Genomic DNA, 15674 nt, shown 5'->3' with positions numbered 1-15674 from the left:
GCGAGACAGATATAAATGATGCAAACAATGTAGGCACATACAGATTTAAATGAAGTAATATTTTGAATAAGATAAACAAAAAATTTGTTGCTTAAGAGCATGGTTTGTACTGTTTGAATTTTAGAGAAAATACTAATGAATCTATTTCAGTGTTGTAGTTTTAGCTCTGTGTCATTACAGGCTTTTTTAAATTAAATATAAGGGCTCTAAATGATGTTTCAGAGAAGTAATATTATAGCACACACAGCTCTATAAGGATTTTATCCTGTTTGTGATATTGTCGTAAGACAGATTTGAGAATTTTCTTTGTAAAGGCTTGTTGTTGACTTGTTATGAGTACAGTAGGTGGTACTGTTGCCATTTAATGGAGACAGATCATAGACTGGTAAGGCAGATAAAGTTATGGTATGTAGTAAGTAAATGAATATGCTTGATGCATGTAGTGTCTACTGTTTTGTTTAATCTTAATTCTTTTTCATTTAAAAGCTGTTAAGAGCTCAATTCTTTTTTCTTTCTTAGCTGCATTCTAGAATTTGTTTTTGCTAGTTTTATCACGTTTATGTTACTGTTGGAATTAGATAAGATAAATGTAGCATATCTTTTTCTATGGTTTATTTTGTCCTTTACAGTATATATTTTCCTCTTTTATTAACTAAAGCCACAATAAGATCCATGGGTTAATCTGCTTGTTTTTATGCAGTGCTGGAAATGTACAGCAAACTAAAAGAACAGATGAATGTAAAAAGGTGAGTGTTCTTATTTCTGTGAGTAAGATACAACATTTGTAAGTAAACTGATAGAATAGCAAACACTAACGTAGACAAGTAAGTATTCTAAGTCCTGTATCTTGGTACGTGTAGTCTTTTTTCATAATACCTTGTCTGTGTTTTAAGAATGTCACTGCAAGTGAACAAATGTTATATTAAATATAAAAAATTTTAGGATCTTAGTGATTGCCATGAAAAATAATGTTTACTTCAATAAGCATGACATGCAGTGAAATTATTATAGTAAAATATGAAGTAAGTGTGTTATTTTTTAATACTTTAAACAGCTTAAGAAGCAAGAATAAGATGATCCTTAGGGAGTAAAGAACTTTCAGAGTACATTAATACCTGATTAATCTATCCTGATGTATTTAAATCAAATTCATCATTCAAGAAAAAGGACATTTTACTTCATATACCTTTCTTTAGACCTATCTGGTATCTCTATGCTAATCTTTTGTGTGCATGGGATTATGAAAAAGAAGTGCAGAAAATGTGTTGCAGTTTGTTTTTGGTTTTTTTTCCCCTCTGTGACAAATCAACTTGTTAAAAAAAAAAAAAAGAAAATTAAAACTATAATTAAAAATAAATTTCTAGAGTAATGGTTTCTAACTGGTACATGACCAGTTGCTCCTTCCTCTGTTGTGTATTCACTTTTCATCTTCTCAGAGTAACCCCAGTATCCCCAGTTCTCTCTCCATGGTGGCTTGGCTGCCCCCCTGTAGCTGCCATCCTGTCCCGCTGGGGCCGATGCCGCTGCCGTGCACCTCATGCACACCCACCCCAGCAATACTACTGCTGCTGTTCTCTCCTTCCTGATTTCTACAGCACCATTGCCACCTTTATCCCTGCCTGCTTTTCATACAGCCTCAGTCAAACCAATTGCTCTGCGTCTTCCCTTACTGGATTCATGATGGTTGTTGTTGCCTCTTTATATACCTGGCACCACTGCAGGGAGCTCCTGCTAACAAGTCTGTCTGGACCTGAGCGTTTCCATTTGGAACTAACGATGCATAGTCAGGTGTCTACTGGGCTACTGTGTAATCTAGATTTACTTTTGGACTGGTTGTCTGGATTTCTGTTGTCTGGGTAGCCAACACCTCCTGTCATACTGCCAGACATCTGAAAATCCTCAACAACGGCCACTGTGTATGGGTAAATCAGCTCTAAAGCCTGCATGCAGACATGTCCAAAATGCCTCAGATCTACTACACACAGATCAATCAGTAGTGCAGCAAATCTGATGCACCGTCGACAGTGGTGTATATGCTGATACCTGTGTACGCATGCTGTCTGTGAGGCTGTCTGCAGAAACAGAAGAGCTTTAAGAATAAGCTAATAGCTGTGGGACTATGCTGTGTCTTACTACAACCAAAACTTGCTAGATGTGAACCAGAGTGGTAGATCTTACCAGCTTGACTACTATACACTCTTTCCTCTGAACAGGACACTGTTTTGACATCTGCTTAGAGTAGCTGGCAGCATGTTGTCGCAGTTCTCATGGAGCACCTCCGCAGAAACATGTAAGCAGTCCAGTGCCCTGGCTACTGTGGTCAGAGAGCAGACTGCAGAGTGTCCTGTTTGAATCGCACCACTTCCTTCTGCAAGGTGGTCTGTAGAGTGAGCAACGTTTAGCGTGTTGAAAATATGGAAACACTGGGATCAAGGCCTGCATTCTCACATTCCCTTGCTCTGTCAGGCAAGACAAGCAGCATCCCGGTTTTAGAATTGCAAGGGAAGCTACAGTTCCTAATGTCATCATGGAGAGATCACTTAGGTGAGATAAAATTGGAGATGGACTTTAGCATTTTGACTCCATGTTCATTAGTAGTTTTGTAGAGTCCACTGATGGTTCATATGCTTTCTGAGAAATCATCAGTACTCTTTAAATCTAAAACTAAATTTCTATTATTTAAGAGATTCAGGTCTGATAATTTCCCCATGGAAGGAGTTGCCAGCCAGGAAGTCTCAAAAGTCAGAGGACGATATACTGAATTGAGGGGTTTGGACATGTCATTGTCATACCATAAAAAGATCTAAGGGAGCGGGGAGATGCCATAGCTTTGATGTACCATACCTTGACATCACATGGAGTGCAGAAGGTTTAGATTCTGCTGCAGGCTACTGCTCCAGCTCAGATATCTCTTCCATTAGCTACGCTACAGTTACTACTCTGCCTGTGACAATTCCCTATAATACAGCCTAGAGGTGGCTATCCCATGGAACTTGTAGGTAATTTAAATGGTAATTTCCTTGTGCAGGCAACAAACAAATCCAGAGTGCGTGTACCTGGCCTTTATCACTAAGTGACTGAGCAATAGCAAGGGCATCCATAGTATCAGTGCAAAGACCTGACAGTTGATGTGTGCAGGTACAAGGAATTTCAAAGCTGACCTTCCTAAGTTTTGCTGTGAAGCTTTCCTGGAAGAGGCAGAGAGAGGAGCATTCACAGTCTCAGTATTCATTTTCATTATTCCACCGTCTTACAGTCTTGCATTATGCATTTCTAATGTTTAAAGGAAGGGAAGAAGAAAGCGTGGATATTCTGTATTTTGGGGGGACAGTTCTTTTAGGATAAAGACTGGAATTCCATTTCCTGTCTCCATGGCAGACACCTTTTAAGATAATGCAGGATTTTGGGTCTGAAACACATACTGGTTTGTGCTGATGGAATGGAGGTTTACTGAGGAGTCCAAAAAGCCATTTGTTGATAGCAACTTTTGGTCCCTACGAACATGGGCTACGTTTAAACTAATGACCTAGAGGTGAAAGGCTCTGTATCCTATTTATCTGTCTCCTGAGCCATGCATAACACAAGTTGACAAGAACTATAGTTGTGAGAGGAAGTAACTGCGGAATCTGCTCTAAGCAGGCACAATTGGCTGAAAAGAGTTATGGAGGGTTTAAAGTCTTAGCTGAGGAAGCACAAGGGAGAGGCGTGGTTTCTCCACCGCTCTCCAAAACACCTAATGGGGGCTCTGCATTTAGACTGAGCTACCTAGGTCTTTAGTTTTAAGTCGGAGATAAGATGATCGCACATTTTATGCAGCTCTGTTACCATGGCCGTTGTATTTCAATTTTGATACGTATCTCTGGAGTACGTTCCCAGCTGCTTCAAGAGATTGTGTTCTAATTTGGAATTGTTAGAACTGGTGTTTTTGCAAGTATTCTTCCACAATGGGTACTACAAAAAAAAAACCCCAAGCCCACTATACAATGAAAATAATTGAATAAATCAATCTGCTAACGTTGTTGCTGAATCTTCTTGAATCTACTGTGAGAACGACTAAAGAAAGAGTATGGTCTTTCAGAGTGAGCTTTTTGCGCTGAAAGATTTGGATTTGTTTTCTGACCGTACTATAAGCTTTCTTCTGAACTGTGGGAAAGAGAGAGTTCATTAGTTATTTAGGTTACTAAGTCTCACTGAGACAGTCATGCAGCCTTTTTCTGCATAAACCTTCCAAGCATTCAAATAAACCGGAAGACATAAAGGATGCCAATAGGAAAACGTCATAATTTCTATAATTTGGTTATACCCATGTCTGTATGGAAAGATATTGGAACAGATAAAACCGACGGTGATTTGTTTTTGGTTTTCTACATTGTTTTGGAGCCACATCAAAGTGAAGCACTGGATTTTACCAACTGCAAATCAATACTTCCTGGAGGTATCGTGAATCTGGCAAAAAACCCCCATCAAAATATATATTTGATACTGAACTGTCAGCTGCTTTCTTTCTCATGGTTCTCACAACCGTATTTGTTTGATAATTTCTATTTTTTTAAAAAATTCCTATCACATCATTATGGATGAAAAAGGTATTCCACAGGTCCTGTTTCTTTCACACAGCAACTCTTTAATCTCATTTTAAGAAATACTGAGCTTTTGACTCACTTTACAGAAGTTTTGGAGTTAGTAGTGCATTGATCTCCGTTCGTGGTCCTTTGGGGCAACTGATAAAATTGGTATGCTGGGGAAGTTTAAAAATTAGGTTTAGAATTGGTAAGACAACTAGATTCAAAACCTAAATAAATAGTTGTTCCTGTAGTGAAAGATTTTCAATTGCAATTTCAATACATCATCTTCAAGATCTCTGTGAATGTGACTTTCCTGCAGTATTACTGAAGAAGTCCAACGAATTCCCTTAAGTTTGTTTGGTAAAGTACAAAAAGCTTTTCATATTTACTTAGTGGAAATGTAGTAAGCAGGAACGTACAGTATTTGCCTCAGAGGGAAGCACAAAAGTTGGAGAACACCACTATTTTTTCCTTGTAAATTAAGTTTGTTTCCTTAATTAAAATAAAATGGGAATTTTAAGATTATTGTCTCTCCTCTTGTATTTTTCAGCAGGAAATTTTGGGACATGTTTCTTTACTCAAAAGACTTGTGTACAAATATGTTATTCTCAGTAAAATTCACAGCCTTTGAGTTCATCTTTCTCCTGTCTTGTGTAGCTTCTTGACTGCTCTAGTTTGACTTGTTGGGGCTTTTTTAGTAAGTTACAGTATTTCTCTTAACTGCCTCCAAATGACACTTCACCGATAAAAATCTTAAAAGTTTTCTCGGTCATTGAAATTGTAACTTACTACTTTGTGTACACTGAAGTAATGGTCACTTTCTTTTTCTTTTGGATTTTTTGTGTGTTGATGTTTCAAATTCTAATACAGACATGACTACTCTGTGTCTGGGACTGGGATGTTTTGTAAAATGCGAGGTAAATTTTAGAATAAGATGATGCAAAACACTTATATTAATCTTTTGGCGTTTTTTGTTGGTTTGTGGGTTTTGGGGTTTGTTTTGTTGGGTTTTTTTCCCGCAGCCCTGCTTCTTGCTGGTTTTAGAAGGTGCTATTTTTATAGTTTAGAGATGTTAGTAAAAAACATCTTATAGTTTTCTGATGACAAGATGGATCAGTTCTGGACAGTCTTACCATATGACCTCTATTGGTGTTTCAAACTTGTGTCTGCAGTTTCGAAGCTTACGTTATAAATTTTGTGTTGGGGAACATACTCTTACAAGCTTAGCTCAGAAGAATAGACAGAAGACTGCCATATTTATATGAAAAAAATAACATTGAAGATACTTCCTTAAGTCATTTGTAGTCAAATGGGCAGTCTTTACCTTATATGATTTGAACTAATAATATTGTTGTCAAAAACTTTAACATTGAGTTAAGTCTATGGAATGTTTTTAAAGCCCAATATACAAATACATCATTCCATGAAATGATATGCAAAACTCTTTAGTTTAAATCCTGACCTGCAGATGACCTTCAAATTAATAAGACTTCAGTGTTTTTTCAGAACAGATGTTAAAAGGGAAAGGTCCTGAGCTCCATATATATATATATAATTAGTAAGGGACTCTAGAATGGATTTAAAATGGATTATGTTAATTCTGATCTTGGAGACAGCAGTCAAAAACCTTCCAGATGAACTAACAGTGTTCTGATAAGCTGATCCGTATAATTTAAATAAAAACCTTTTATACGATTTTGATGCTATTATGGTTTTATTCACCAGAAGTCTCACCATGTGGCCCTCTTGGTCATTTACTACTTAAAAAAACAAAACCCACACACATAAAACCCCCAGACCCCTTCTTATCTGCAACATTCCCATTGCCTTATGTATATTTTATATAAACCAAGTATATAATAAACAAAAGGTCCTAATTTACACTTGAAACCTCTTTATTTGCAGTCTCCTAAAGCAGTTGTGTTCTGGAATAAAAGAGAAGATTTTTCCCATCCTCCAGCGATGCTGAACTGTTAGCTTAGAAATGTCTTGATTGAGAAAATTCAAACCGATGTGTTTATTTCAGAATGGAACAAAAAGTTATGACTGAAGTATTAATAATTTATTATTGCTTGTCTCCAGAAGGGGAGCCAGCAGCTTGAATTGTATTTCAGTTTGAAATTGTTTACTCACTATATCTACAAAGTAATATCCATAAACAAAAGAACTGGAAGGGATGCTTTTCCAGGTTTTCTTCAACAGTTGAAGGGACTTTGTTCACGTTCATCTTTTCTCTTTCAAAATGATTTAGTAATTTTCCAATACTGATCATGTAGGACTTTCAGGAAGAAAAGGGAACTAAGGTTATAATGCAAAAAGCTAAAAATGAGCCACGGATAGTACTCTGTATTTGTGGAAAGAAAGGGTTGGAACTAACAGCAAGTTAATTCAGTCTGTTCTCAGTTTGTCTGCTTTTCCCATTCAAGACCAAGCTAAAAGGCATCAGTTCACCTTATTCTGTTATAATAGACCAAACTAAATGCATTTTACCAAAAGCCTCCTGGGCTGAGTGGCTGGTAAGAATACTGCATAAAGGAAAATTATTGTCGCATCTACAGTTGCCGTCCTGTTTATGTTTTACCTGTTTGCTGCACCTCTCTTTAAAATGTTGTTGACATCACAGATTTGTTGATCATGGTGTTTCTGTTTATTGCCTTCTTAGTTTAGCTGTCCATCCCAGAATTGGCCCACTTCTGGTTTTCTTCATCTTTTCAATAAAGTAAAAATTTTCACAAGCATTCTGCCTTAGGAGCCTGTGAGAAAATAAAATAGAGAAGGGTATTGACTTCAGGAACAGGCATATAGGAGCCTGACTCAGCTCTGAATCACCTCCTTGTGGTGTTCCTCTCTCTACTGATTATAAGAGGAAGCATGGAAGACCAATTTCCCTCCATTAAAATTTCCTTCTTTAAATGTTTCCCTAAATCAGTTGAAAGCACACAAATTTTGCTTACATGCTACAGGCCTGAAGTTGATAAATGTTTTTAGCAAGTAAATCTTGTCCCCACAACCCCTGTAATCTGTGAGAGAACTGAGAGTGAAGACACGTAATAACCGTAGTAATAAATAGAGTTGATGTCTCAGTATTTGATAGCTTTCTGTTGTCAAAATTGGTTGAGACTTTCTTTATTTTTTAAATTTACTTTGCAGTTAAATCACTTTTTACACTTAGTTTTAACTTAAGTATTTCTTTAAACTCATTGTCCCTTATGTAAAATACCACAACATAGTTACAGGTGTACTATACAACATCTGCGTAGTGTATGGACATGAGAGGAAGTATTTCTTGGTGTTTTGGGTTTTCCCCATCTCGGGCCATATCTTCCATATTTCTGCTACGATAACGTGTAGGCTAACAGGACACAGAAGAATAGAGAAAATTATGGAGTCTTTGTTATTTTAAAACCCTCTGAGCTTAATGCTTGTTGCAAGTTGTTGTTTTCTTGGTGGATATACTGTATTTTGTCAGAAGAGTAAATAGATTCATGGTTTACAGCAAAATATGAATACTGCTTCAAAACATATTGCTTTAGATAAGTGTATATGTGTCTTTTCCAGCTAAGGGTGGTGGGAAGAGGGTGGGTGTGGATGTGTGTGTATGTTCACATATACCTAAAGAAGGCAGATACATACAGGCACACTTTTCCAAGATTTTTTTCGTTGTTTGATGCATATACTGCGCTGTTGGGTGATTGGCAATTTGTGTTTCAGAAAAAAAGAACTCATAAAAAACCCAAATAAATTCAGTCTAGGAGGGAAAATAATTGTTAGGACTTTAGTGCTTCCATTCTGCAAGATGCTCCATGTGGTGATAGGAATCAATTGATCAGAACATCTAATACCACAGGAGCCTACTTAAAATTTTTACTTGACTGAGTCACTCTAACAGTTCACTGTTTTTTTCCAAACTAAAGCGTTATATGTATGACCTTTTGTTTCTTAATTTTTCTAAGAACAGGGTGATTTCATTAGATATATATTGGTTGTGTGTATGATATTGATATCTTATATTTGATAAACGAAGTATTGTATTAAAATTTTATAAGAAGCTACATAATTTGATTTTAATCTCTTTGTAGGTACTATTCTGCGTTAAAAACAATGGAACAGCTAGAAAATCAGTACCTTCCTAGAGTTAGCCAATACCGTTTTTGCCAGATAATGATAGAAAATCTTCCAAAACTGCGTGAAGAAATAAAAGAAATATCCATGTCAGATCTGAAGGATTTCTTAGAGAGTATTCGAAAGCATTCTGACAGAATTGGGGAAACTGCCATGAAGCAGGTAAGCCAACCTAACAGGATGACTTCAGTCCTGTTATCTACTGAAAATATCAGTGTCAAGAGTCTCAGGTTATCCCAAAAGATTTGTCTAAGGTTTATAATCATCACATAGACCTTTGAGTAAAGTTGAAGAGCTGTGAAATGCTTGCTAATATCTTGGTTAGTTTCTTCTCCTGGACATGAAGTTGTCAATTCTAGTGGTCCCTGCCTAATGCAGGAAGCAGCAACGTGACACCTCAGTGGCATCAAACTTTCCTTCCAAATTTTTATCTGTGTCCTAGACAAGAAGTAGTTTCCTCACTGGGAAAGCAAGGAGGAATGCTGTGTAGCTCAAGTTGCAAAAAATTGTGAATTACTTTGAGTGGTCAGCTCCTAGACAGTCTGTAACTCAGCAGCTACTACGCCAAAACAGAGAGCGGCCCATCTGGCCGGCCAGCCAGGAGGAATAAGGCTAAAGGAGATGTTGAGATAACTGCCTAGTTCTTTCTAAGGTATTACCAATACAGGGCATGACATTGGCATATTACCCTCCAGAGAGGGCACACAACAGAGGACTAAAGTGAGAGCCAGGATGAGATTGGGACAGCTGGTGCTCTTGCCGGTTCCATCACAAAATAATCTGCCACTTTAAAGCACTGATACTGGGCAAGCTTTAAATGCTTTTAAGCTTTAATGCTTTTAAAATTTATTTGGAGAGCAAGTAAAGTTTTCATTTGACTTTTTGTTGGGCAGAGTTCAGGTTGGGTTGTATTTTGTCATCTACGGTTCTTGCAAAATGCGGCATTGATTGTTATAAATGAAACAATTGCAAGATTATACTGTTCCTGCTTTGTTGCATTTCTTTCAATAGTAAAGATAATATAGTGCCTTTGGCTTCTGCAGCTGACTGCTCACTAAGGCTTAACTGAAGACAGGAAACAAATAGCTGGAAACTCTGTGATAACTGTACTTCATTAAGATATTGATTCTATGTTTGCACTTTGTGATCAGGAAAATCACAGATTTCTTTTTTAATTTTTTTCACCTTTAAAATTGCATTCTGGGGATTAGGGAAGAAATTATGCAGAAATTTGCTATTGAACTAATTTATCATGCCAAATCAATTAAGGACAAAATCATCAGTGTAGGCTGAGAACGCACATCTTGCAGTTACGCTGATGTGTGTTCAATAGCACCACCTGTTTTTCATGTCATAGCATATACTCGTCAGTGGTGAAATTTGCATTACATCCCTCTTTATTGGTACTACTTTTAAAACAGGCACAGCAGCAGAAAACCTTTAGTACCGCTCTTCAGAAGCAGAATAATGTAAACTATGGTCGGAATATGCATTTAAGTAGAAACAGAATTTTGGAATCCAAGAATGAAATTACATTGAAGCGAACGTTTGAAGAAGATGATGAACATGAAGAAGAGGTAACTTTGTACTAATCATTACGTCTTATTTAAAGTGATATTTGTAGGTTTATTGAACAAAACTTGCAGTAGCCTGCCTGTAGATGCCTTCCTAACATCAGTTAGGAAGAATCAGAGAACACCTTCAAGGGACACTAGTCCAGGTCACTGTTTTAGGGGGAGGAAATAGTGCCAAAGTATTAGTTGTATTAATGCTAGCTTTAGCATCATGTTTGGGGACATTCAAACTTGTGATTATTCTGGAACTCAGTTGCAATTTACATTATACAGTGTCTGCCCACTGTAATTGATATGGGGCCCGCTGGAATATTCTGCTGTCGCTAAAGCCAGCATTTCTGTGTTGAGGACTTCAGCTTGTGCTAGAACTCTTTCAGCTATCAAATACTCAGTATTCATAAATTGAATAAAACAGTGAGTATCTAGACCTTTAAATCTGGTGCTCTGAAAACAGTGAAAGGAGTCTGGTCCTGTAACACAGATAAAATCTAGTACTGTAATACAAAGGGAGGGGAGAGTTCAGCAATTAATTTACTCTTTTGTGGTAGAACCCATCCATTTTTGGGTCCTGAAATAACTGGCAGAAAGACTGATGCAGTTACTTTTCAAGTCATTAAAGCAAACTCCTACCACTTTCTATGAAAACAATAGTTTTGGTAGCCATAAAACCTGTCAACAGAGTTGGCTTTTTCTGGTCCAAATTTGGTCATGCTTCTGTATTCAACCCCAATGTATTTCCATATTCATCTGAACTTTATATTCATCAATCTACTAACTTCACACTCTGCTAAACTACTAATTTTCCCCTACATCTCCAAATTTTTAAGAAACTAAGTTGAGCAGTTGTGAAATTAAGGGCACTAAAACAGAACTTAAAAGGACAGGATAATTCCTTACCAGTAAGATGTCTTATGAAGTATTTATTAAGTGGAGAAGTTCTGCTGGTAATGTATCACATTTTGCAGATTATATGATTTTATGCTTTGTATAATTTTCTTTTTCCTTTACTTCTTCAGGTGTTAACTGCTCAAGATCTTGTAGACTTCTCTCCAGTCTATAGGTGTTTGCACATCTACTCAGTTTTGGTATGTATTAAGGTGACTTCAAAAAGATATTTTACTTTTTGAGGTTAAATGTTCATTTTCTTATTTTTCGTACTGTGATAGTTTCCAAGCAAACATATTGCTTCTAGTAGTAGTAGTTCTCAACGAACCAGTTGAGGTAGGTAGAGTATGGATACTCAGGGCACAAATGCATCATTATGCATAATTTTATTACGCATAATAAAAAACACAGAGCAAGAATTAATTAATAAGCTTTATTAAGAATATACGTAAAACGTGCGTGTCTGCCTCAATAGTGATATCGGCACTTTTGCAGTTCCCCCAAGTGTTCTATGTTACCCAGATGTTTAGGGGGTTATGATCAATATTACAAAACATAGGAGTATTCAGTTTGAATCTTGTGGAAACCAGAATAGTAGAGCAACATAGCAAGCAAAAACTGGAGATTGTGACAGACTGTGCTCAGGCAGATTAGACTGGATTCAGTGGCAGAGACACAATAGCCCGTTTTAGCTGCTGTAAAAGAAATACAATGCACAAGCTAACAAGGATGAAAACTTTTTTTGTGGAACTTAATAACAAATTATTTATTATTTTCTCATCTTTCCAGTTACTTTTGAAGTCAGATTACTTATTCTATAAGTATCAAAGGCATATAGGGGAAGTACTTTTAAGTATTGCTAATCCTACAATCTCAGCTGGACCTGGCTTCAAGCATTCAGGCTGAGTTATCTTCTTTCTATGGAATCTTTGCAGCTGTGAAACATTAAAGTTTATATCTTGAAATAATGTTAAATAATAATAAATAATAATGTCACTGTTAATTTTTTTTTTTAAAAAAAAAAGGAATCCAAACAAAAGCATCAGTAATTGCATCAGTAATTATTTATCTTAAGGAAAAGAAGACAGGCTGCCAGAACTATTAAAAAATTGTGGACTTTCTTTTTACAGAGGAAGTAAGTGTGAAATAACATATAAAAAAGAAGGTGTAAAGTTAAATACACCAGTGGACATCACATTTTTATTCTTTCTTTAGTATAATAAAAGAGCAGGAAGTAAAATTTATAGATGACCTTTAGAAGTAATATATCACTGAATCACAGAATGGTTCAGGTTGGAAGGGACCTTAAAGATCATCTAGTTCCAACCCCCCTGCCATATATGATATGAATGTATATGATAATGTTCTTCACTTTGACAAGGATCCTTATGTTGGATTGATCCTTGATCCGAGGATATGCTCTTTGGATTTGCACAGAAAGTTTGCCAGCTTCCAAATTTGCCGGAGACAGAAAACTACTTGGAATGCTCTCTGAAAGTCCTCAGCCCCTTAGAAAAAGGGGTTGTTGATGTCTTCAGAATAGGGCTTCTGTCTTTCCTACCAGCATCATCTAATTAATAAGCCATGGTAGCATTATCAAGAGTTGTGCATTAACCATTTCTTGGAGACCTTCTCGTTTACCTCCTGTTGTAAACCATCACTTTTGGAGTTTAGATAATTTAATAATGACAGCGAAGGAGGAGAGTTGATACCAGGTGTCTATTCATTGCATTTCCATATCAAGGACTTACCTCACAGCAAATGTCACCTTAGTGAATTCTTTCTCTGCTACAAAGCTGTAGAAAATATTCTATTGTTATGCAGGACAAATGTTTTCTACTCTGCTTCTTCATATTTAAGAAGAAAGCAGTATTTTATATACTTCAGAATACTACATAGCTTGTGATTGCAACCTGGTGATTGCAAGTTACATACGTACCAAACATAGACTGTATTTATTGGCAGGTAACCTTTCTTTAGACTAGAAATTTCTGGACAATATATATAAAGCGCTTTTTTTAGCCCATATATTATGTGAGATGCTGCACATTTAAATTCTGCTGAAAACACACTTGATCCCTTTAGCATGTAATGTTACCTTTTAACTAAATGCTGTATAGCAGTATAAAATAAATGTAACTATGGTGTGAAACAACACTTGATATATGAGCAATATGCCTAGAATGTATAACCCAGCGTGAACTGATTTATTATTTTTATTGATATAAACTCATGAACCTTTGGAAGCTGGGCAAAACTTGCCCAGTATTGCTTCGGTATATTTTATCTTGCCTTTCCTTTGCGTATTGAGTGAGTGCATCATCAGGGTTGTTGCTGTATTCTGCTGATTGCTTTAGAACATCTGTTTAAAATAGTTGTTCTGCCTGAATTGCTGATTTTGATTGCATAGGATAACGTGGTCTATAAATAATCATGAGATATTTTACATCTCCATTTTTGGTGTGGATTTGTGAACAGCAGCTACTCTTTTTCACTTGAGAAGCTTGTGTCAGGACTGAGTAGAGATTTGACATTGGAAGTGGAATTCAGTAATGGCTTTGTGCATCTGAAAACTGCATTGAATATTTGGGATGAAGGTGAATGGTTAGTGTGTCTGATCCGTATATGTTCGTACAAATTATAGTACGCTATGTAAAGTTTTGCTGGAACAGAAAGTGTTCTAATAAATTTGCGTCTCGGTTTCAAGTGGGTTTTTGCTTTTAAGCCAAGTCTCTTTTTTTACTTTTAGATTTTGTTAGGTTAGGAGTATTTCTAAATATGATGAGATATTCATTATGAACTTAAAATATTACATTTAAACCTTCCTCATTATATCTTATAAAGGAGTTAGGTAAATAATGCTGACTTTGTAATATACAATCTTTGTAATAATTTGATTTGAAGATTTTTGGAAGCCCAAGTAATGGAATTCTAAATAGCACTGTCCTAGTAATAGGCTCATGAGGTTAAAAAAAACCTTAAAAATGCTAAGCTGCTTTATTCTGCTTGCATACAAATCACATTGCGTTCAGTAGGTAGATGAGTCAATGTAACATTGATTTCAAATGGACAGATGGTTTCTACTGAATGGTCATCTTAATGAGATGGGTAAGATGTCACTTGAATTCCTCACAATGCAATCATTAGGCACAGAGGGTATTGTATCTTCAAGGGCTGCGATGGGAGAAAAATCCAAACCCACAGTCATTATATTTACCAATTCCAAAGAGAATAAACAAAAAAAAGCTGTTGTTTAAAAACATAAATATTGCTTAAAATGCATAATAGTGTTTGACAGAATGTAGGCACATGAGCAACGTTTTTATTTACAGTATATCCTATAGGCTACTTTAAAAAAAAAAAAAAGAAAATTTCTACATTTTTCACGCATGCAAAACTTTGCTGGTGTCAGCTGGAGGCCTATGTGTGGAATAAATGCAAAATATGTGGCTTAGTTTAAGAGAATTCTACCCTTAATTTAAGAAATGTCTTTTTCATATTGAGACAATGTTCTTGTTTTAGCTACTTTTTGCCTTGTTTTAGGGTGATGGAGAAATATTTGAAAATTACTACAGAAAACAGAGAAGGAAACAAGCAAGATTAGTTCTGCAGCCGCAGTCAAGCATGGTAACCAATACATTTGGGTTCGCATTAACTTGAGTTGTACCTAATACTTAGTGGTATTTTTATTCCTAAACTTGTTTTCTTTTTCACTGACAGCATGAAACAGTAGAAGGCTATAGAAGATACTTCAGTCAAATTGTAGGGTAAGTTTCCTAAATGGAGATTTATATCAGTTTTACTATACTGATTCTTCATTCACCCTCTGTTCTTCCGTTGTCCAAAAACTTTCTTACGCGAGATTCATGTGGGTGGCTGTTGCTGGATCTGAGTGGGGAAGAGCATCCTACCATTATGGTGCCCCACAAGGACCCTCCAGCAGCCTGGGCTCCAGCTGGCGTGAAACAAACTTTTCCCATTTTGACTTGGGGACTTTTGACTTGGACTTTCCCCCACACTGGGTGAAGCAGAACACCAAACCTACCGAAGTGTCACTGCTCAAGTGGGGAAGGGTTTGACTATGCTTGTGTGTGAAAGGGTAGAATTTGCTCTAATACTGGAAAACATTTTAATAATTTAAACGTTATTTTGTTTTAGTTTCTTTGTAGTAGAAGACCACATTTTACATGTAACCCAAGGGTTGGTAACTAGAACATATACCGATGAGCTCTGGAACATGGCCCTTTCCAAGATCATTGCTGTTCTTAGAACACATTCGGTAAGTGAGAAATCTTATCAGTATTGCAGTTTAAATCCTCTTACTTGAGAGTTCTGTATATTTAAAGCTGGGATAGTAACAAAGTGAAAAATTACACCCCTCTCATGTTTTCTTTTCCTTGTGATTAAAAATTGCTCAGATTTGGGAGGGAGCCTGCCAAGCTTTTGTTTTTCCCAACAGTATCAGGCTGTGATCCGCAGCCATGGGCTATTTGCATAATCCTCCACTGATTTACAACTCACTGGGTCT

At 36.5% G+C, this 15674-nt stretch overlaps 1 protein-coding gene across 15 annotated transcripts in view; it reads left to right on the top strand.

Moving 5' to 3' along the window:
* The window catches only part of EXOC6 (exocyst complex component 6), a 99254-nt gene that overhangs the window by 23316 nt on the left and 60264 nt on the right, over window positions 1-15674 (top strand). For all 15 annotated transcript variants that reach the window (XR_012587779.1, XR_012587780.1, XR_012587781.1 and 12 more), the window contains exons 5-11: window positions 701-746; window positions 8645-8849; window positions 10109-10264; window positions 11278-11346; window positions 14690-14773; window positions 14867-14913; window positions 15305-15425. Coding sequence is in view for 12 of the 15 variants with exons in the window: in XM_074593294.1 (XP_074449395.1) it covers window positions 701-746; window positions 8645-8849; window positions 10109-10264; window positions 11278-11346; window positions 14690-14773; window positions 14867-14913; window positions 15305-15425 (728 nt within the window). In the remaining 3 variants the exon portion in view is untranslated. The remainder of the gene's footprint in view (window positions 1-700; window positions 747-8644; window positions 8850-10108; window positions 10265-11277; window positions 11347-14689; window positions 14774-14866; window positions 14914-15304; window positions 15426-15674) is intronic.

Source organism: Larus michahellis, chromosome 6 (genome assembly GCF_964199755.1).
Source record: "Larus michahellis chromosome 6, bLarMic1.1, whole genome shotgun sequence".
Classification (NCBI taxonomy): Eukaryota; Metazoa; Chordata; class Aves; order Charadriiformes; family Laridae; genus Larus; species Larus michahellis.
The sequence above is the reverse complement of the archived record's forward strand: the minus strand, read 5'-3'. Positions and strand labels throughout refer to the sequence as shown.